Source organism: Phycomyces blakesleeanus (assembly GCF_001638985.1).
Source record: "Phycomyces blakesleeanus NRRL 1555(-) unplaced genomic scaffold PHYBLscaffold_4, whole genome shotgun sequence".
Lineage (NCBI taxonomy): Eukaryota > Fungi > Mucoromycota > Mucoromycetes > Mucorales > Phycomycetaceae > Phycomyces > Phycomyces blakesleeanus.
In genome coordinates this window covers 2,423,292-2,444,301 of record NW_017265137.1, presented here as the reverse complement: position 1 = coordinate 2,444,301, position 21,010 = coordinate 2,423,292, and the positions used below count along the sequence as shown (strand labels likewise).

The 21,010-nt window shown below is 35.3% G+C and overlaps 5 protein-coding genes across 5 annotated transcripts; 4 read left to right on the top strand and 1 right to left on the bottom strand.

Annotated features, from left to right (window-relative positions):
• Positions 1-814: 814 nt before the first annotated feature.
• On the top strand, positions 815-2,525 carry PHYBLDRAFT_23418 (hypothetical protein; the record flags this gene model as incomplete). Its single annotated transcript, XM_018439805.1, has 4 exons — positions 815-1,391; positions 1,524-1,651; positions 1,827-1,996; positions 2,216-2,525. 4 exons carry the CDS (start codon positions 815-817, stop codon positions 2,523-2,525), a joined length of 1,185 nt encoding a protein of 394 aa, XP_018295994.1.
• A 1,445-nt stretch (positions 2,526-3,970) lies between these two features.
• PHYBLDRAFT_164832 (hypothetical protein) lies at positions 3,971-4,435 on the top strand (the record flags this gene model as incomplete). Its single annotated transcript, XM_018435087.1, has 1 exon — positions 3,971-4,435. One exon carries the CDS (start codon positions 3,971-3,973, stop codon positions 4,433-4,435), a length of 465 nt encoding a protein of 154 aa, XP_018295993.1.
• Positions 4,436-6,391: 1,956 nt separating this feature from the next.
• Positions 6,392-8,300, top strand: PHYBLDRAFT_164831 (hypothetical protein; the record flags this gene model as incomplete). Its single annotated transcript, XM_018435086.1, has 7 exons — positions 6,392-6,418; positions 6,582-6,755; positions 7,272-7,313; positions 7,463-7,508; positions 7,596-7,605; positions 7,905-8,053; positions 8,263-8,300. The coding sequence occupies 7 exons, from the start codon at positions 6,392-6,394 to the stop codon at positions 8,298-8,300; spliced, it is 486 nt and encodes a 161-aa protein (XP_018295992.1).
• A 339-nt stretch (positions 8,301-8,639) lies between these two features.
• Positions 8,640-9,011, top strand: PHYBLDRAFT_141812 (hypothetical protein; the record flags this gene model as incomplete). Its single annotated transcript, XM_018430677.1, has 1 exon — positions 8,640-9,011. One exon carries the CDS (start codon positions 8,640-8,642, stop codon positions 9,009-9,011), a length of 372 nt encoding a protein of 123 aa, XP_018295991.1.
• Positions 9,012-17,273: 8,262 nt separating this feature from the next.
• On the bottom strand, positions 17,274-19,118 carry PHYBLDRAFT_164829 (hypothetical protein; the record flags this gene model as incomplete). The annotated part of the gene is made up of 4 exons (XM_018435085.1): positions 17,274-17,345; positions 17,513-18,023; positions 18,692-18,952; positions 19,081-19,118. 4 exons carry the CDS (start codon positions 19,116-19,118, stop codon positions 17,274-17,276), a joined length of 882 nt encoding a protein of 293 aa, XP_018295990.1.
• Between the last annotated feature and the right edge of the window lie 1,892 nt (positions 19,119-21,010).

Genomic DNA, 21,010 nt, shown 5'->3' with positions numbered 1-21,010 from the left:
AGATGTTGATTTTTTTTTTATTTTTTTTAATTTTATTTTATTTTATTTTATTAATATAAAATGTATACATATATACATAAATACATATATACATGTTATATAATTTATCTTTTTGCCTTAACATTTTACCTTTCAAATTTTACATTTTACCTTTATCACTATTGCTGCCATTATTGATATAACATTTGCTATTCGAACAAGATGGCAAGATAATACAGGGAGTTTTTTAAGATAAATAGATATATCAATATATCAATAGATCAATAGATAGATAGATCTAGTAATGCTAGTAATATTAGTAGTAGTAATAGTAAGTAAATGTCATTAAAAATCTATGCTCTGTTATTTTGTGCCATACTGTATCATACTATACCATACTATGTCATGTTATTCTATGCTGTGCTGTGCTGTGCTGTGCTGTGCTGTGCTGTGCTGTGCTGTGCTGTGCTGTGCTGTGGTCTTTTATGAGCATGCTCTGTCATCGGAGATTATATTGTTATCTGTCTGATTATTTTTTATAATACGAAATACATTGTATATCTGTAAAATTTACCCCGTCATCCACGTTTATGAAGTTGATTCAATCTGGATAAACATTTATCCAGAATATATATTCCTTTCCTTCATTCCTTCCTTTCTTCCTTTTCATCTTTTTATTTTATTTTATTGTATTTTATTGTTAAGCTTGAAACACTTCTTCTTCTTCTTCTTTTCTTCCTTTCTTTATAGCTTAGTAATCACTAATAGCTAATTATTATAATATTATTATTTTTTAAAGAAAAAAACCCAAAAACCAAATAAGTATAATATTATTATGACAATTCTTCTTCGTCGATTAGTATTATCGAGTCGGCCTATTGGTGTACGTCTTTATGGATCCAAAGTAGACAAAGTAGAGGCAGTTGTGTATTCGTCGTACGGAGCGCCTTCTCAGGTCTTGAAGTGGCACTCGTACGGCCTGCCTGCCCTGACACGCGACACGGTGCACGTCAAGTTTCTGGCGTCACCAATCAACCCTGCAGATGTGAATCAAATTCAGGGAGCATATCCTATCAAACCTCCGTTTGTGGCTCTAGGCAACGAAGACAACTTTTCTACTGATGGTGGTGATAATGATAAGGTTGTTAAGGCTGCAGTTGGAGGAAATGAAGGTGTTGCAGAGGTAATTGCTGTTGGTGATGCGGTCAGTGGACTGAAAAAGGGAGACCGTGTGATTATGGCCAAGACCGGCCATGGCACCTGGCGTACCTATGCTGCCGGTCCACCCGAGGATTTCCAGGTTGTGCCCAATGCGACCAGTGTATCTTTGATCCAACAGGCTACCATTTCTGTGAACCCGTGCACAGCTTATCGTATGCTCAAGGACTTTATTCCTCCCCAACAAGGCAAGTGTGATGAGATTATTACTTTCTTTTCTTTGAATTTAATTGTGTATCCTAAAATATATATAAAAAAAACAGATTGTGAACCCTTGTAACTTGTACAAACCTTGTTTTGCTTTACTTATCTATCTATTTATTTAGGTGACTATGTGATTCAGAATGGTGCCAATAGTGCTGTGGGCCAAGCTGTTATTCAGATTGCAAAGGCGTGGGGATTAAAGACGATCAATGTTGTTCGTAATAGGTACATAATAGCAATAATAGCAATTGTAGTTAGTACTGCTTCTTTTTCCTTCTTCTTTCTTCTATCACCGACTTACTTATTTACGTACTTGTAGTATTAATTATTATAATTACCTAATATCTAAATATTAACAACAATAACAAACACACACACACACTAATTTATTTATATATACAACTGTTAGACCGGATATTGAAGAGTTGCGCCAAGAGTTGACTGCACTGGGAGCTACTCACGTCATCACTGACGATCAGCTTGGATCATTTGAGACAAAATCCCTAGTCAAGAGCTGGGTTGGTAAGAACAGGCTATTGCTGGGACTAAACTGCGTGGGAGGCAAGAGTGCAACCGAAATGGCACGCTACTTGAGGTAAAAATAAAATAAAATAAAAATAGTGGTATTGTGATATGAGTGGGTAGAATATAGAGAATATAAAATATCTTTATCTATATATATATATTCCTTTTGGTTTTTGATTTTGTTTGACTTTGGTTGATCTCACTTGTCTACCCTGCTCTGCTCTGCTCTTCTTGACCTTGATTATTTTATTTATTTATTTATTTATTTATTTATATTTGTGTGTTACAGTGCGAACGGAAAGCTTGTTACATACGGTGCCATGGCACGGGCTCCACTGACACTGCCTGCATCGATGTTGATATTTAAGAACATCTCTTTTTACGGGTTCTGGGTGTCCAAGTGGGCAGAAACACACTCAAAGGAAGAGCGGTCGGAGATGCTGGCAGATCTTGTGCAGCTCATGGCAGCTAAGCAGCTTAAAGAACCCCGCTGGACAGCTGTTGAGTGGAATGAAAAGGCCGTAAAGGAAGCTGTTGAGAATGGTATACAAGGATACGGTAAAGGAAAGCAGATTGTCTTGTTTGACAAAGCACAATAAAGAATTATAAATAATTTATTACCATTACTTTTGATATTTGATATTTTATAATATTATATTATATTCTATTATATTAGTTATGCTTTGTTTTCTTTGGTGTGTAAATATATATGTATGGAAATTATACCTAATTATTAAATGTCCGAATAATCGCCTTTTTAGTATAAGGTTTTATTCTCTTTGTGTGGGGTGATGATATAAGTTTATTTTTTGGAGACATTTGATTGGTTAAAAATAATCAAAAAAGAAGCGTATTTTTGGTCTTGAGTTTAAATAAATTGTAGTAGGCGATTGAAATAAAAAGAAGAGTGCCTTTCTTGTTTTTTGTGTGTGTGGGTGTGTATTGTATGGCTTTGACAGTTTGTGTGAAAATCATGGTGTGTAGATTGCATATGGATTGTACACCCTATACATAAATTTTTGTATAAAAATGATCAATATAGCTATTTAGCTTTGATTCTGATTCACAGTTATAGCATTTGGTACTTCTTCTAGATTTGACTATCTATATATCTTGTACCTCTTTGATTGTCTCCTTTAAAGATAGTAATATGCTGTCTGCTGTCTGCTGTATGCTTTATACATTTTTTCTATTTTTCTACTCAACCCTTGCATAAATATTAATTCTTTGCTGTTGTATTTTGTTTTCTGCATGATGATGATAGCTATAATGACTATAATAGAGTTCTAGGCCTGGTTAATTGATTAAATAGATAAGTAAAAGCTTAATAGACCAATTTACACTACTTGCCACAATCAAATAACCTTCTTGTCTTTATCCCTTTTTTGTTCCTCTTCTTCCTATAGTATCCCCTTTTCCCTTGCCCTCTTTTCTCCTCCCCCTCTCTTTTCTTTAATCCTTCACTCTTTCTTCTCCTTTTCTACTCTTTTTTTATTTTTATTTATATAATGATATTTTTGATGTTTTGATATCTATCATAGTCATCATTCTTTCTAATATGATTATTAATATTGCTATCAGGCAAATTGTTATCTGCTTGTAATTATTGGTACTCTTGTAAATCATCATTACTATCATTTCTCTCCTCCCTATTTTGTATTTGTTTGTTTATTTATATTGGATACTATAATTGATTCTATTTTATCTGTGCTTGTGTAATACGTCTGAGACTTAAAGTAAAGAAACCTATTTTAGTATTTTATTTTATTTATGTTACATATGTATGAAGAAGGTCTCGTGTTACATAACGCCTGTGCAAAAAAAAAAAAAAAAAAAAAAAAAAAAAAAAAAGCGTATATAAATCCCTCGCTTTTTCTTCAAATCGTTCTCCTTCTTTCTATTTTGTTTTCTTTATATAAAATATATTTATTTATATATCCCTTGTTTCTGTTTCTGCTTTTATTTTTATTTTTATTTATATATTGTATATCTTTTCTTTACTATAAAAACCACTTTTTTGTCTATCTAAATTATCATCATCACCATGGCTACACTTATCGTTGCTCCTTGTCCCAAAAAGCCTTCCGCTCTCCGGACCTATACAAACTATTATGATCAGGCTTTTGATTTCACTAGCGATGATGTTCAGGACGCTTGTCAGGAACTCAGACAAATTCTGGCCCATTCTCGACCTCAACAACCAACCACACCAACCGTAGTAGCAGCACCAACCCCATTAACCGCAACACCACTACCAGCACAACCACACTATTACTATTCAAATACCATGTCTGCACCTCGCTCGTTTATTAGACCTCTGGAGCACCCTATTGTTCGCACCGGAAACCCACTTCCTCAAGATTCTAGTTTTATTCCTCTTCACCAGGCCGTCTCTCATCTCCAAGTGTCCGATTGTCCGCCTGGAGTCAAACACCGCCCTAGATCATACAGTGTCGGTGATCACCGCAACCAGCAGTTTCTTCAAACTCCCATTAACCTTGTCCATTAACATCTACATAAAACCCAAGTCAGGTCAGGTCAGGTCAGGTCAGGTCAGGTCAAGCAAAAGAAGAAATCAAGAAAGAAATACATACAATACATACAATACATACATACAAACCGCACTCCAATATACTCCTCTCACGTATACAGGCCTTTTTTTTTATACACACATTACATACAGATTACATTCTATATACTACATACTTACACACATTATATATTTTTTATATACATATTTTAACACACACAAAAAAAAAGAAAAAAAAAGAATCAAGAAGATGGTGATGATGAGAAAATTGTCCTCACTTTTTTCTTTGAACCCCCTCTTCATTCAACCCCTTCTTTATATATTTTTTTTTCCTTGTTGTTTTATTATTACTATTACTTTCATTGCTGTAAATAAACCCCAACCCTTTAAACATCATACACACAATCTATTTCTTTCTTTATTTCTCTTTCCACCCCTTATTCTATTCTATTATTTTTGCTTTTGTTTTTGTTTAAACTTGAAGCACAAAATTTATCTTTGTCTGTGTCTCTATTCCTTTTCCTTTGTCAATAAACCTTCTTTTCTATTATTTTTATATATAATATATAATATATCATCATTAGTACTTGTTGGTGTTTGGTCTCTTTGATATTATCCTATTATACAAAAAGAAAAGAAGAAAGAGTAACCTTCAAAAGCCAAGTTTATTTTCCATAATTTTTTCTTCTTTAAATAAATAAAACAAATGTAATGTAATGTAATGTAATGTAATGTAATGTAATGTAATGTAATGTAATGTAATGTAGGTTTGTATTTAACTTAACATGCAACACTCGGCTTTTTCTTTTCTTTTTATATATAAATATTTACTTATTTTATTTATGCCGATCATAAAGAAAAGAAAATCTATAGAAAATGACCAAGATAAAGTGGTGTGTATAAGTTTATCTTTTCTCCCTTTTCTCTCTATCTATAGTTTAGACCGATACATCGGCGATCTAACCCTCATAATCACAATCACAATCACAATCACAATCGTCAATAACAACAGAGCACAATTAAAATTAAATTAAATTAAACCAAATTCAATTCAATTCAATTCAATTGTATCAAATGCTTTCATTTGCTCTATTCTATTCTATTATAATATATATATATATATATATATATTTCTTCCAAGTCGAGATAATGGATCCTACCTTTTTATTATTAATTATCAAATTTCCTTGTATGTATCATTCTTCTTTTGTATATAGAACGCATACGGTACCAAATGGCGGACTCCAAAAGAATCAACTGACGGGATATTAAATTCCAAGTACCGGAGATATAAAATCCAAGCAATACACTCGGATTTCTCCAAAAAGGCGTTTTTAATATTTTTATTTTTAAAATATATATATACATACATTCAACCAAAATTCTGCTTTGGGGTTTGATGATATTCAATTCGTTTTAAAGTACCGAAGATCGATTAATTGATTCATTCTTATTTTTGAATCCGCCATTTGGTGCCGTATACGTTCTATATACATACAAGTAGGTACATTTGTATACAAAAGCATATAAATATATATATATATTATTATTATTATTATTTTCGCTATAAAATTTCTGGTGGCGTATTTTGCTTTTTATTTTATTTTATATTATATTATTGATGAACTTTTGAGCCGGGTGACTTTCCGTTGAATTTATTTACTTTATTATTTTTTGAGAAAGAATGAAAGCAAACATGGAAATTAAGCACATGGTTTTCCAAGCCTCCTACAACATAAACATTAACACAAACACACACACATCACTCTCACACTTTATATAATTTTTTATTTTTATTTTTGGAAATCTTGTGACACTAATGATTTTATTTTATTTTATTTATAAAAATATATATATTTATTTCAGTGTCGGAGAATAAACCTTATTTGAGGGATCTAGAAATAGATATTTTGTGTCTGTGTCTGTCTGTGGTTCATGCCTTTAGAGATAAAGAGAACGAAAGTAAGCTAGAAAGTCTTGCTGTCTATCAATTATGTCCTTTTTTTTTTTAAAAAAAAAAATCATAAAAAAAAAGGGATTGATAGATAAATGGCATTCATGTTTTTTTGGAATTGACAAGATTAATCCTATATATAAATACTTATATGATCATTATTGTGTCTAGAACGTAGTTGAGATCAAGAGATTTGATTATTACGGATTGTTGGCTGTCAAATTGAAACAATTTGAACACCACACCACACTACACTACACTACACTACACTACATGCCGATAATAGAACCGATCGATATAGATATAGATATAAATATGTACATTTATGCAAACCCATTTAAAATAGTAAGGGAGTAATGTTCAAGATTGGATGATGAAAAGCTGCACCACTTAAAATGATATGATTCGCAGTAAAATATATAAATATAACTACCCCCCCTCTCTCTCTTTCTTTTATGTTCCCCTCAAACCTCTTCTTTACCTTGGTCTCTTCCAAAGATAAATAGGCCAATAAATCATTTTTACCTATACAAAACTTCTTGTACGTATGTAGTGTGCATTTGTTTGGCATTGATTCTCATAAGTCATGTTCCACGGCATATAGGCTGTTTACAAATATATGTATACCTATCAATCATCAACTATATTTTATCTTACACCAGTCTGTACAACCGATTTTTTATAGTTTTCATATAAATACACAACAATAAGATTAGCAAATGACATTGCTACACTTATTTTAAGTATCCAAACAAAGAAAAAACCAAAAAAAAAAAGAACTAGCTTTTATATGTATTCGACATTCTTTACTAAATTTACTTTATTAATATTATAATAAAACAATGAAATGTATATATAAAGAGAAAGGCTAAGAAAAGGAGTAGTTTTTGTTACTACAATAATGTATGTATATAGGTGTGCAAGTGTAGATTTACAAATAAGGAAGACATTTACGTGAAATAACTAAAGGAATAAGAATTTTATATTACAGATTAGACCTAAAAATTACATAGTTCATTTATATATATATATATATATAATTTGTATTATAGTATCTTTATAGCCCATCTGGTGTCATTTGCACGAGGCTGTTTGTGCGTATGTGTGTATAGAAAGTAATATATATGTATGTACTTTTACAAGGTAAATAAACAATGCTGACAATATCTATATTATATTAAAAAGACGGTTCAAGGTAGGTAGATATAAGGAGACAAGAATATTTGTATACATACATACATACATACATACATACATACATACATAAATATGTTTAGGAGCGTTTATTTAGTTATTTGGCTTGATGGTAATAAATGCATGTCCAATGCGTTAATATTAGAAAAACTAGCACTGCAAACACTTGCATTTATTAATATTTTATTTTAAAAAAAAATATAGATATATTTATGATATGATATGATATAATATAATATATAATATATTTAAATAATTGTGGACATATGTGTGTATCAAACAAAAAAAAACCCTATTGAGGATCTGTATCAATGACAACGAAAACGATCCATATACTCAAAAAAAAACCCTATATGAATTAAGGGTGTATTTGATGCACAGGAGTGCGAACACTGTACAACTCGACAATACCACGTGTGGATTTAGGAGAGAAAATGCATCAAAGCATGGTGAGATGAATTTAACCAACTCTGAATTTATTTATTTCCCCCCCAACAGAAAAGAAATAATATATATATATATATATATATATATATATATATATATAAGATTCCTTTCTAGATTTGTATTTAATATTACGAAAAGAAAGAAAGAGAAAAAGGTATATATACATTGTGTGTGTATGTACATAATGTGTGTTTAATGTGTGGTTGTATAGGTGTAGATAAAGGGAGAATAAAGGAGGTTGATAGCTGAATAGAGAAGAATAAGAATAAGAAGAAGTTGGGTTTTGCCTGATTCTGTTTTGGCCATTGTCTAAACACAAAATAGTGTCTGTGCATAAAACATATATACATATATATATATATATATATAAAAGAAGATAAAATAAACTAAAAATTTACTTATTTAAACCTCTTTGATCAAAAATCTCTATTTTTTTTTATTAATTTCATTTTTCATTTCTTCTTCTTTTCATTTTCTCAATTTATATATACATATATTATTCTTCAATATACAAATCAAGTAACCTAGCAACAAATCGATCAAGAAATCAAGCGACCAATTGTCCAATTCATTAACAGTATAATTGATATGGACTTCTTCCCATCACCACCTTCCTCCCCTCGACAACTCTATATCGATGACAAAGTTGTATGCGGCTCTTGTGACAAGGTTCTCTCTTCAGACTGGTTCTGCTCTGACTGCCACACAAAATGCACTATATGCAACCGCTTTCTTAGCCCACATGAACATTGTAGTCGGTGCTGGTCATTTAACACACTACAGAACCTATATATCCGTAAACCAAATCTACATCTCTTAATACCCTGTCATTCCTATTGCACCACCACAAACTCAGCCACAGACAGCAACAGCAATGGTAACAATGGTAACAGCAACAATATCACAAGTAGCCCTAATCCATCGCCAAGTACAAGCCATGAGACGAACTATGGTTCTTGAACTGAAGAAGGAAAGAGTAATATACATATATACATACACCTCCCCCCCTTTTCTTTTCTTTTCTTTTCTTTACTTACTTATCCATCTACCCATCAATCAATCTATCCACCTGCCTATCGATAATTAAATATACTAAGTGAGGATAATAGTAAATACCCACTCACTCACTCATAAATCCTTTACATTGTGTATCACATCCTCCCATTTCAAACTTGTCTTTCTTTTTTTTAAACTTTATATATATATATCTTTATCTCTACGCATCTTTCAAGAAGAAGAATAAGAAGGACAGAAAGAAGGAAATCAATTTCACCCTCAATTCATTCTCCTGAATTATATTTTTTCTTCTTCTTTTGTACACACACACACTATCTTTTCCTTTCCTTTTTCTCTTTATATTCACATTGAAATATATACATATATGTACATATGTATATCTTTGATCTTTTTGCTGTCTAATGCACAATACACATAATTATATATACATATACGCACATACACACTTGCTTGCTCGTAAAAAGAAAACTACCTTTTTATTTATTTGATGAGCCACAATCATTTAAAGTACCATTACTACTTAGAACTTATTCTTAATTAAATTCACCAAATGAGTTATTGAGTTTTTGGTTGATTGACGGCTTCAACGCAATAATTAGACAGATTTCACAAGGACTTTTATCCTTCTCTTCCTCCTTCTCCTTCCTTTTGTTGGCTTACTATTATTATTTTTGAGGAGTAAGTATGATACTGAAACTTTCTTTTTTTCTTCTTCTTCTTATTTTATTTCGTCAATTACTATAAGGTGTGCATTTGATTAAATATGTACATTTTTCTTTCTTTCTTTATTGCTTACTTGCTTATATTTTTTTTTAAAAAAAAAAAGAATAAACGAATAGATAAATAAAAGACCACCTTGCATCATCCTGCAGTTAATTTATTATGCCAAATACACTCTAGGGATCTACTGTTTGTTAGTTAGTTTTTTTTTATTGTCTTTATAGCTCATTACAGTCTAACCAACAATTCAATAAAGATATACACATCATCTACAAATATATATATTAAAAGCAATAGTGACTCGAAATTTATATATATAGCATTTAAAGAAAGGGGAAGTGCAGAACTACAGATATTCACATCAACACACACACGAGCACATGTATCCAATGAGGGGCTATTATAGTTATTATAATTATAATTATCATTATCATTATCATTACCATGATCACTATTATAAGTATTATTAGGGGAAATATATCCATATAACTATTTATGTCTATACATATGTATGTACGTATGTATATATGTATATATGAATATATGTATATATGTATACATATGTGTCTTGGGTATCGTTCGTTATGATCTCTAGGACAAATCAGATTTAATGGGGTAATAATAAATACAGAAAGAAAGAAAAGTAATAGACATACGTATATATTGAATATTAACACCCAATAGCCGAAATATTACATTTCATTACATTACTAGCACTAGTACTAGCACTACCACTACCACTATTAGCAAATAGAGTGTGTATAGTACTGTTCACAATGCAACTTATTAAACTTTAATATATCTTTATTAGCCACTGACCAGCATCAAAAATACACATACATACATACATAATGCTATCAAAATATACTAAGATTTGATGATATTTATTAGCAAATGAATACTTAGATAAATGTCATTAATATCATTGACACGTACCTTTCAAAAATGGTAATATAATAGACTATACCTATATAATTTTCTTTTTTTTTTTTTAAAAAATAAAATAAAAAATTAAAGGAAATTTAGAAGGAAGGAAGTGGGGAGAAGAGATATTTGTCTTTGTCTTTATCTATCTCTCCTTTTATATATAATCTTTATTATAAAAAGAAAGAAAAGAAAGAGTATAATTGTTCAACAAAATGTACGTGCGAGGGGAATAGATAAAGAATGATCTTCATCTTTACAAATGTGTAGAACAGTAAGAGTTGTATATACTATGTAAAAAGTACAAAGAATCTTAAAGAAAGAAAAGAAGATTTGCTCCCTCCTTTTAATTATCATTATGTATAGATCACTTGAGAATTCAAGGGTGTTTGTTTTATCATTTTATTTCATTATATTCTACATCAAACCATCCTTGACAGGACCCCTCTTTGTATCCCAAAGATCTTCACCAAGAAAAAAATAAAATAAAATAAAGTACAATATCTAATAATAAGAATCATAGCAGTAGTATTTGGGTTTCTTATATATTTAGATACATTGGACCAATAATATATCTTATAAAAAAAAAAACTCTCTGGTTGGTTAATTTAATTATTTATTTATTTAAACGCATAATAGAAGCTATTTCTTGGCAGATCTATTGAGGTTCTTCTTTGACAGAAACAAGATGCCAAGAAACTATATATTTAAATGCTGCTAACACTATTAAGAAAAAAAAACATGCATATTTAGGAGTATATATATATATATATATATACATATTCAATGAGCTCCGGGGTGTGTGCAGAGGTGTATTCTGCAATAATCAAAAACAAAAAATAATAATCTCTTACTAAAATCGCCCTTTTTGTTTTTTTGACCATAGGGTAAAGGAAGATTGATATTAACAACTGTACACATTCACAGCTGTACATGCAGTCAATGTTTCAATCTCTCTAAAAGAAAGCAAGTTATTATTATTCTTAGTATTTATGCCTGGTTCGAACATATAAATAAAGCCATGCACAATAAGAATAAGAACAAGAACACGACAAAGGAGACTGTGAAAATACAATGTAATGTAACATAATTGAATGTCTTGGTTTAATATAATTATCAAATACATTTATACGTAGATTTGGCCAGAGAACAAGAGATATTTATTTTGAGGGTGTGTAAAGTTCATTGGTGTTTAGAGTGAAAAGAAGGGCTAAAAAAAAGATATAGGGTTTCTATTTTTTTTTGGTTTGTTTAAAAATTAACTAGCTTGTCTTTTACCGTTGGAATGTAGGTTGATTTGATTTGATATTTTATTAACCCCACAGTATATTGCATTGCATTATACTGCATTACATTACATTACATTACAGAATAGCATAATTCCAAGTCTGTCCAAGCCTGAGTCTAAGTACAGGTACAGGTACAGGTACAGGTACAGGTACAAGTACAGGTACAGGTACAAGTACAAAGTATACTATAAAATACTATATTATATTATTGAATATATTAGGTTTTTGCCTTTGCCTTTGCCTTGTTTTTTTTTTGGTTGTTGTTATTTTAACTTATATATAAATATAGTAGTAACCATAAAAATCTATCAATTATCAGGAAAACAAGTATTATATGTATATTTTTCTGTTTGAAAGAAGTAGTTGTATAAAAAGTTTATAGAAAATAGAGTAAAATAAAATAAATAATTTTTTTTTAAATACATATAATATATATATATATATATATATATGTGTGTGTGTGTGTGTGCTTGTGTGCTTGTGTGTGCTTGTGTGTGTGTATGTATATGTATATATTTATCTGCCTGTTCTTCTTTTACACAAGTATATATATGTATATAATATATGCTTCTGTGTAGTGTGTGTAGTGGGTGTAGTGTGTATAATGTGTATAATGTGAGTGAGTGAGTGAGTGAGTGTGTAAGAGAGAAAGAGAGAGAGAGTGAGTGAGAAAGAAAGAGAGAGAGAGAGAGAGAGTATGTATGAATGTGTGAGTAGTGTATGTAGTTTGACTACCTTTAAGAAATGAAAGTAAAATAAAGAAAGGGCTTATTTTTAATAATATGCTGTGATGTAAATTTTGGTTGATTGATTTCGATTTTTTCTTCTTCTTCTTCTTCTTCTTCTTCCTCTTCCTCTTCCTCTTCCTCTTCCTCTTCTTTTTTCCTCTTGTCCCCCCTTCTCTTCTTTTCTCCCTCCTTCTTGCTCTTGCTCCGTCTCTCCCTCGCTATGCTTTCTCTCTCTCTCTCTCTCTCTTATTATTATAGTATTATAGTATGTATGTATATATGTATGTATGTATGTATGTATGTATTTTTTGTTTAGATAGTCCACAACATGAGATTCTTTTCCCTTTGACTACTTGCTGTAGCCACAACTGTTTGTCCTCCAGATCGAGAGCAGGCAATCCCCATGATTGTGCCTGGTGGTGCGCCTGCCTTCTTTGGCTGTGAATTTTGGATACCCTGCCACACATATATGGCTTCATATTCACCAAACATGATTCTCAACTTGTCTCCGCTGTTGTTTGTACCAGCGCCGGCACTGGTCACAAACGCACAACTCCAGATCTTTGAATGTGGTGTGTGCATTGCAATGGGTTTCCAGTGGGCTGTCTCATAAACACAGATTAGAGTGTCCGAAGATGTCACCAAAAATGCGCCGTCGTCGGACCAGTCTAGGCAGGATATGTTCTTGGTGTGGTCGCTGCTGATGGTTCGGATAGCCGAGCTGTCGGTGTATGTGTTGGAAGCATTGGTCTTGGCAGTTATGATGTCGACAACGAGCAATTGAGTGCCTACAGCACAAGCTAGGCAATTCCGAGAACGAGGATGGAAACGCATAGGATTAGGAGAAAAGGCAGTTCCTTTTTGAATAGCCTGTACACACACAAATACAAAATACAAACACAAGCACAAGCACAAGCACAAGCACAAGCACAAATACAAGCACAAATACAAGCACAGGTACAGGTACAGGTACAGGTACAGGCACAGGCATAAGTGCAGGCGCAAACACATATTCATACCCACAAATGCACAAATGCGCAAATGCATAAACACATGAGCACAGACACAGACACACACAGACACAGACACACATACAAACACAGTTTTTTTTTTTTTTTTTTTTTTTTACAAATTATATACACATATATAAAGAATTTAAGAATTAGATCGACCCATGACAACAGCAACAAGAAAAAAACAGCAAAAATATAGCAAAGGGCAATGACAGTAATGACAGTAATAATAATATATTCACTAGAGTAAATTGAATAGGAATAGAATGATAATAATAGAAAAATAGAAAAAGCAGAAAAAGATAAAGAAATACATACCAACCGCAGGGTCTTTTCACATTTCGATGTGCTGATATTCCAGACTTTCAGTTCGCCTTCGCCGTCCATTGAACAGACGATATCGGGCCGTTCGGGATCAAAGTCGACTGCAGTGACCTGAGCTTTACAGTCAAACTTATTGGCGTGCTTGACTACCTGGGTGCTGTCTGTGATCGCGGTCCCGACATCCCAGATACGTATCGTCGAGTCATGAGAGGCCGTGGCGACCATGTTACGGTTGTCCAGAGACCACCGGACACAGTTGATCTGCATCGTGTGTCCCTCGAGCGTCAATCGGGCCAGCTTATCCTGGACCCCCCAGACGATAACCTTTTTGTCATGGCCCGCACTAGCCATCCACTGGCCGTCCTTGGAGAAATCAACCGTGTTAACCTTGTTGGTATGGCCCTGGAGTTCGGTCCAGAGCTGCAGAACCTGGCCAGCCGGAGGAATCGAGGACAGCGAGTTGTCTACTCCAATCGCTCCTCCCATACTAGCCAAATAGCCCTTTCCAAACGGATCATTCTCGTTGATGTCGGCTCCCATCATCAAGGACTGGTCTGGGCTGTCTTCGCCAGGAACAAAGATGTTATATTCGTTGTCGCTCATCATAAATCGCTCGAGGTCAAAGGACATCATTGCATTTGGCCCGACCGTGGGAACATTGTTATTGTTATTATTGTTATTATTGTTATTACTATTATTGCTGTTGTTATTATTGTTGTTATTAGTGTTGTTGGGGTTATTGTTGACGGTAGTAGTAGTAGTGGTAGCGGTAGTGGTGGTATTATTTCCCGGGTTGGTGGAAGCACCAGCTGCTGCTGCTGCTGCTGCGGCGGCGGCAGTCATTGCTGAAGGTGCAGGGGACTGGGCATTTTCGTTGGTAGAAGCTGTCAAGGCAGGTGAGCCAAGCTCAACTCCTGCATTCCATGACATCCTCTGTTGTTGTTGCATCTGTGGTGGAACCTGAGGCTGTCCTTTTGGTTGTCCTTGAGGATATACTCGACTAATCTGTGGTGATTGACTTGCTTTTACAGCCATTTCTTGTGAATATTGTGCCTGTTGCTGTGCTTGTTGTCGCTGGTGTTGTAATTGTCGGTGCATAGTTGTCGAAAGTGGTGAATCTTGTGGACCCACAGAGGAAGGATGGACTCGCTCACCACCCACAACAGCATGGGGTTGGTTGGCGTTCATTATATGAGGACTACCACTTGTGTGGAGTGGTGGCGACTGCCCTGTCTGCGATCCTGACGCATTAGGGTCGTCGTGGGATTGTTTTTGTTTCTTTTGAGGGTGAGCTAACTGTTGTTGAGCTTGCACCTGAGCTTGTTGCTGTTGAACTTGTTGAGCTGCCATTTGCTGCTGGGCAGCTTGTTGTGCTGCCATTTGCTGCTGGGCAGCTTGTTGAGCATGGTGTTGATGCTGTTGTTGCAGCATGTGTTGTTGTACAGCAGCCTGTTGGGCGTGCTGTTGTTGTTGTTGTAGTTGATGCTGTTGTTGTAATTGGTGATGTTGTTGTGCTTGGGCCTGGGCTTGCTGCTGAATAAAACTCTGCTGTTGTTGCAAAATACGATGAATGTGCTGTTTTTGGTAGGTTGCAAGGGCCTTTTGCTTCTCGAGATCTTGAGGGGATTCTGGTATCGCGGAATTAGGGCTTACCGTAGTATTAGGAGATCCTTGGTTGGCTTGCATCTGGAGCTGTTGCTGTTGAATATACCGTCTCTGCTGCTGCTGCTGATTAAGCACTCGCTGCTGCTGCTGCTGTTGATGATGATGGGCCGCAACCAACTGTGGACGGTGTTTCGCCTTGTCAACACGAGTATCCTACACACTTTGGATTCCCCACCCCTCCTCTTTTTCTATTTCTTTTTTCTTCTTCTATACTATCCCCCCTAACTCTCACTTTCCCTTCACCTAGACCTACTTGTTGTTGCTGTTGTGCTGTCTGACCAGCCAACCCGGCAGGAATGTGTCCCTTGTTCATCATTTGTTGGGCCAACATGATATTCATAGCTATAGAAAAAAAAAAGAAAGTTCAAAAAAGCAGAACACCATTAAAAAATCAGTCAATCATTAAATAAATTTATTTGTATTTGATTGACTATTGAATAGAATATCATGTATCACACATATCCACAGTGTGAATTGAATGATAATAAAAATAGAGGGCATTGCTTGATTGCTGTTTACTTACATTCACTACCCACAAAAGGTGATCCACCCATCATGTTTGGACTTTGCATGTTGCCAACGCCTGCCATTTGGCCTACCCCTACGGGTCCAGGAATACCTGTGTTTGGATTTGAAGGCGTTCCAGGTTGCCCATTTCCTTTAGATATTGCGTCAGCTTGGCGTTTTTTTCCAGGGCGTTTTTTTGGAATATGCTTTGAAATGTCCATGCTACCTGTCTGAGGTGCGGGGCCATTGCGACCGCTCGCATCTACGGCCGAAGCCTGTGCCATCTGGTGTTGTTGTTGCTGGTGTAGTTGTTGCTGGTGTTGCTGCTGCTGCTGCTGTTGAACTTGATGTTGCTGCTGCTGTTGTTGTTGCTGTTGTTGTTGTTGTTGCTGCTGTTGTTGTTGTTGTTGCTGCTGCTGCTGTTGGTGTTGCTGTTGGTGTTGTTGAGCCTGAGCCTGAGCCTGCTGCTGTTGAACTTGTTGAGCTTGGGCCTGAGCTTGAGCTTGGGCCTGAGCTTGAGCTTGAGCCTGGGCCTGAGCTTGAGCTTGAGCCTGAGCATGAGCTTGAGCCTGGGCCTGAGCTTGAGCTTGTTGCTGTTGTTGAGCTTGAGCTTGAGCCTGTTGTTGAGCCTGGGCCTGGGCCTGAGCTTGAGTCTGCTGATGAACTTGTTGCTGTTGTGGTGTAGCTTGTACTGGTCCTTGCTGTTGTTGAACCTGTTGTTGCTGTTGTTGCTGATGTTGAGCATGATGCTGTTGTTGGGCAGCGGCGGCGGCGGCGGCAGCGGCAGCAGCAGCAGCAGCAGCTTGTTGTTGCTGAAGTAATTGATGATTCATAACTTGTTGCTGCATATGCATTCGTACCTGGGAATTACCACCTTGGGCCATACTGATGCGTGCGTGCGTGCGTACGTACGTGTGTGTGTGTGTGTGTGTGTGTGTGTATGTGTTTGTGTATGTTCGTTTGTGCATAGGTATATATATATATATATATATATATTATAAGAATGTCGAATTATGATCGTGGTGAGTTCACAACTTACGCGTTACGGAGCATAGTATTATGTGTCATCTGGGCAGAATTCTTTTTATACTGATTTTGAAGTAAAGTCTAATATACAAACCACGCGTAAAAATATACAATTATAATAATTATATTATATACAGAAAAAAAAAACAACAACATTATAAATGTACACAAATAAGATATTAATTTCATTTCACCTAAAACGAAACAAAAAAAAATTGTTTCATGACCATAGTTGGTGGCGGACTTACCCGTTCTTCGGGACTCAGGGTCTGTGGATCACGACCAGCAAATCCCAGAGCAGCCATGGCGGAAGAAATCATCGCGCTCTGCATATGAACAGCATTCGGAGGTCTGGCCATCATTGGTTGTCCTTGGGGATTGATTGGAACACCTACGGTCATGGACGAGTTTAACATCGGATCAGACATGGGATGAATTCCATCCGGTCCGAGGACATTGGCTCGCTGCATCTGCTGGGGCGAAAATGAGGGTGAGGCTGTGTGGCGCCCGGGGAGGTGTTGTGGCAAAGTTGCAGGCAGGCTTTGGGGAGTATTTACAATGGTAGATTGAGGAGGAGGCATCGGATTGGTGGGCAAGGAGGCGACACTGCTGGCGGGTGACTGACGGGTGTCCCGTGACATAGGCGTGTGCTGAGAAGGCACACTTTGCATATGTGGTGCTTGACCTGCTTGCGGGTGAGGGTGTGGATGATGAGGGTGTTGAGGAGATTGAGCAGCGGCCCGCTGAACCTCGGACGGTCTCCGCTGCTGTTGGTGTTGCTGCTGCTGCTGCTGCTGCTGTTGTTGTTGCTGTTGTTGCTGTTGTTGTTGCTGCTGCTGTGCTTGTGCTTGTTGTGCTTGTTGTGCTTGTTGTTGTTGTGCTTGTTGTGCTTGCTGTGCTTGTGCTTGCTGTTGTTGTTGCTGTTGTTGTTGCTGTTGTGCTTGCTGTGCTTGTGCTTGCTGTTGTTGTTGCTGTTGTGCTTGCTGTGCTTGTGTTTGCTGTTGTTGTTGAGCCTGTTGCATGTTGTAAGCTCTTTGCTGTTGCATGGCCTCTTCTCGGCGGGCACGGATGAATTCATGATACTATTTTTTTAAAGGGAAAAAAAAGTGTGTGTATATATTTGCAACACAGAAAATATATATGTGTATATATGAATATTTGTGGTATTTGATATTTAGTGTGTGGTGATGATCTGATTCTTTGTCTTTTGTTTACTACTTTACAGATTCATTGCTGCTTCCACTACCACTACCACAGCCAACTATTACTACTTTTACTGCTACTTTTACTGCTTTTAGAGCTACTACAGCTTATATAAATAATAACTATTGCTACTGTTGCTACTAGTACTGGTGCTGTTACTACTAATAACACTGGTATGACTAATATGGCTACTAAAACTACTGCCATTGACACTACTACCCTACAGTACCTCATCATGCATTCCAGCTTCCTTGCTCGCTTGAGCATCTTTGTGTTTAGCATGGTAGACGTCCCAAAAGACTCCCCACCAGTCAGCAAGAAAGCCGGTCGGCACATCGACCGGAGGCAAATGATCTGTAGACACGTTCGCTTCTGCAGAGAACACCCGAGCGGCCTGTGCAAAATTGCGCTTTTTGCAGTAGTCGTAAATGTAGAGATGTAGTAGCTCGGTTGCCTTGTCTACTACTACTGGCCGGTTATTCTGCCTAGCTTAAGCCATCAGCATCTCATCTCATCCCACAACCCTTCTCTCCCTTCTCCACCCCCTTCCTCATTGTTTTTCTTTTCTTTTTTTTTTCTTCTGATCAGTGTTTTTTTTTAACCTCGCACATACCCATCCCAGGCGGCCCTCCTTAATTGCGGCTGTGCCATGTGCGATGTCAAATGGATGGCTAGTTTCTTTGCTGTTTATATGCGCCGTCTTGTATCTCGAGAGCAGGGCGCTGTCTACAGGTGAACGTACAAAGTTTAAATCGCGAGAGCAAAAGAGCTCAGGATAGAAAAAAAAGGTGGAAGAGGGGGTTGAAAGAAGAAACGCCGCAGATTGGACACCTTATATATGTTCACAGCCAAAATTAATTGACGTCACGCCCTTTGGGTAGGTGTAGGTGTGGGTGTGTATAGAGAGAGAGAGAAAGAAAAAAAAAAAGAAAAAGAACAAGAGAAAGAGTGCGTATGTGGTGTATATTGTGTGTAGTGTGTGCAGTATGAGTGTGAGGATGTATGTGTGTGTGTGTGTGTGCGTGCGTAGATAGGTAGATAGGTGTACATATTATTTATATAGAGTTTTATATATAGACTTGTATTTATATTGTTGTTGTTATTTTTGCTGTTGTTGTTTTTGCTCATTCACTTCTTCTACTTCTTGTACTTCTTTATATTTGATCCTTTATTTCATTCATTCATTCATTCATTAAATTCAATTCATTGATTTTAATTTTAAAAATTTTGATTTTGATTTTGATTTTCTTCTTCTTATTCTCCATTTAAGAGTGCACGATACTTTATTTTATTTATTTATTATTTTGGAGTGCTTCGCTTGGTTCTCATACCATTTTTATTTTGTGTGTAAAAAAATAGTCGCCCTTATTGGCTGCGTGTCTGTGTTGCTGTGCTCTGATCCAATTTTGTGTATGTGTTGTGTGTGTATATGTTGTTTATCCTCGTCGAATCGAACTCCTGCCGCCACTTTGTCGGTGTTCGATGTAATGTATTTTTCCCCCTCCCAACCCAATCAACGCTTCTGTTTGACTAAAGAAAAGGCAAGAAAAATATGAATATTTATATATAGAACAGCCAAGAACCAAAGACTGGTGCGTAAAGAACACTGAATACGAAAATTGAAGCTTTCCTTGTGCTTTCTTTTCTTTTTTTTTTCTTTCTTAAAATTTTTTTTTGGCATTGATTATCCACCTATCTACATATTTAAACTCCAAGTCTTTAAAGAACTGTGGAAGCTTAAAATGACTGTAAGAAGAAGATGTATTCTATCTATATCAAAAGGGAGGGGGGAAAATTGTGGGAAGGGGCGGGTTGTTTTAAAGGAGCATGGTCAGTGCGAATTTGGCTTTTTTTATTTTTTATTTTTACTTTGTTGATTTATTTAACATTCAACATTTAACACAGCCAAATAAATAAGTGACTAATGAAAAGTTAATAATGGCTATTAAACGATACCATTTCTTTCTTTCTTTCTATCTATCTATCTGTTTGTTTTTTTTTTGCTAATACTAATCGATAAAATTATATCAAAAATCGTTGTTCTCTAGATCTCCTTGACACAAATCTTGATCAGGATTGCCTTATTATAAATCTGAATCCTTAATCACACCAAATGAGCCTAAATTTATAAAACCACTTCAAACATAACCATGACTCATCCGAAATGAAGAATCGTAAAATACTTTTTTTTTTTTGCTTTTGTTTTTAAAGGTTAGATAAAACATGCCGCTTTATTGCTTTCAATTATAGAAAGTTTTTGGCTTTGGCTGGGGCAAAAGAATAATAATCGTACATGCAGACACTTATATATATATATATATATATATATAAAGGGGGACAAGACTCCTAAAGTCTTGATCCTTCTCCTTAATATTCATATATGTATATTAAGAAAGAAGGGTACTTGGTAGCAGTAGTAAGATTCAACCAAAAGAAATAAATTAATCGCAATATCGGTTGCCTAATTGCTTAATTGTGTGGTTGGGGACCATAGACTCTTTTCTTTTGACTTTTGACTTTTGACTTATGATTTATTTTATTCT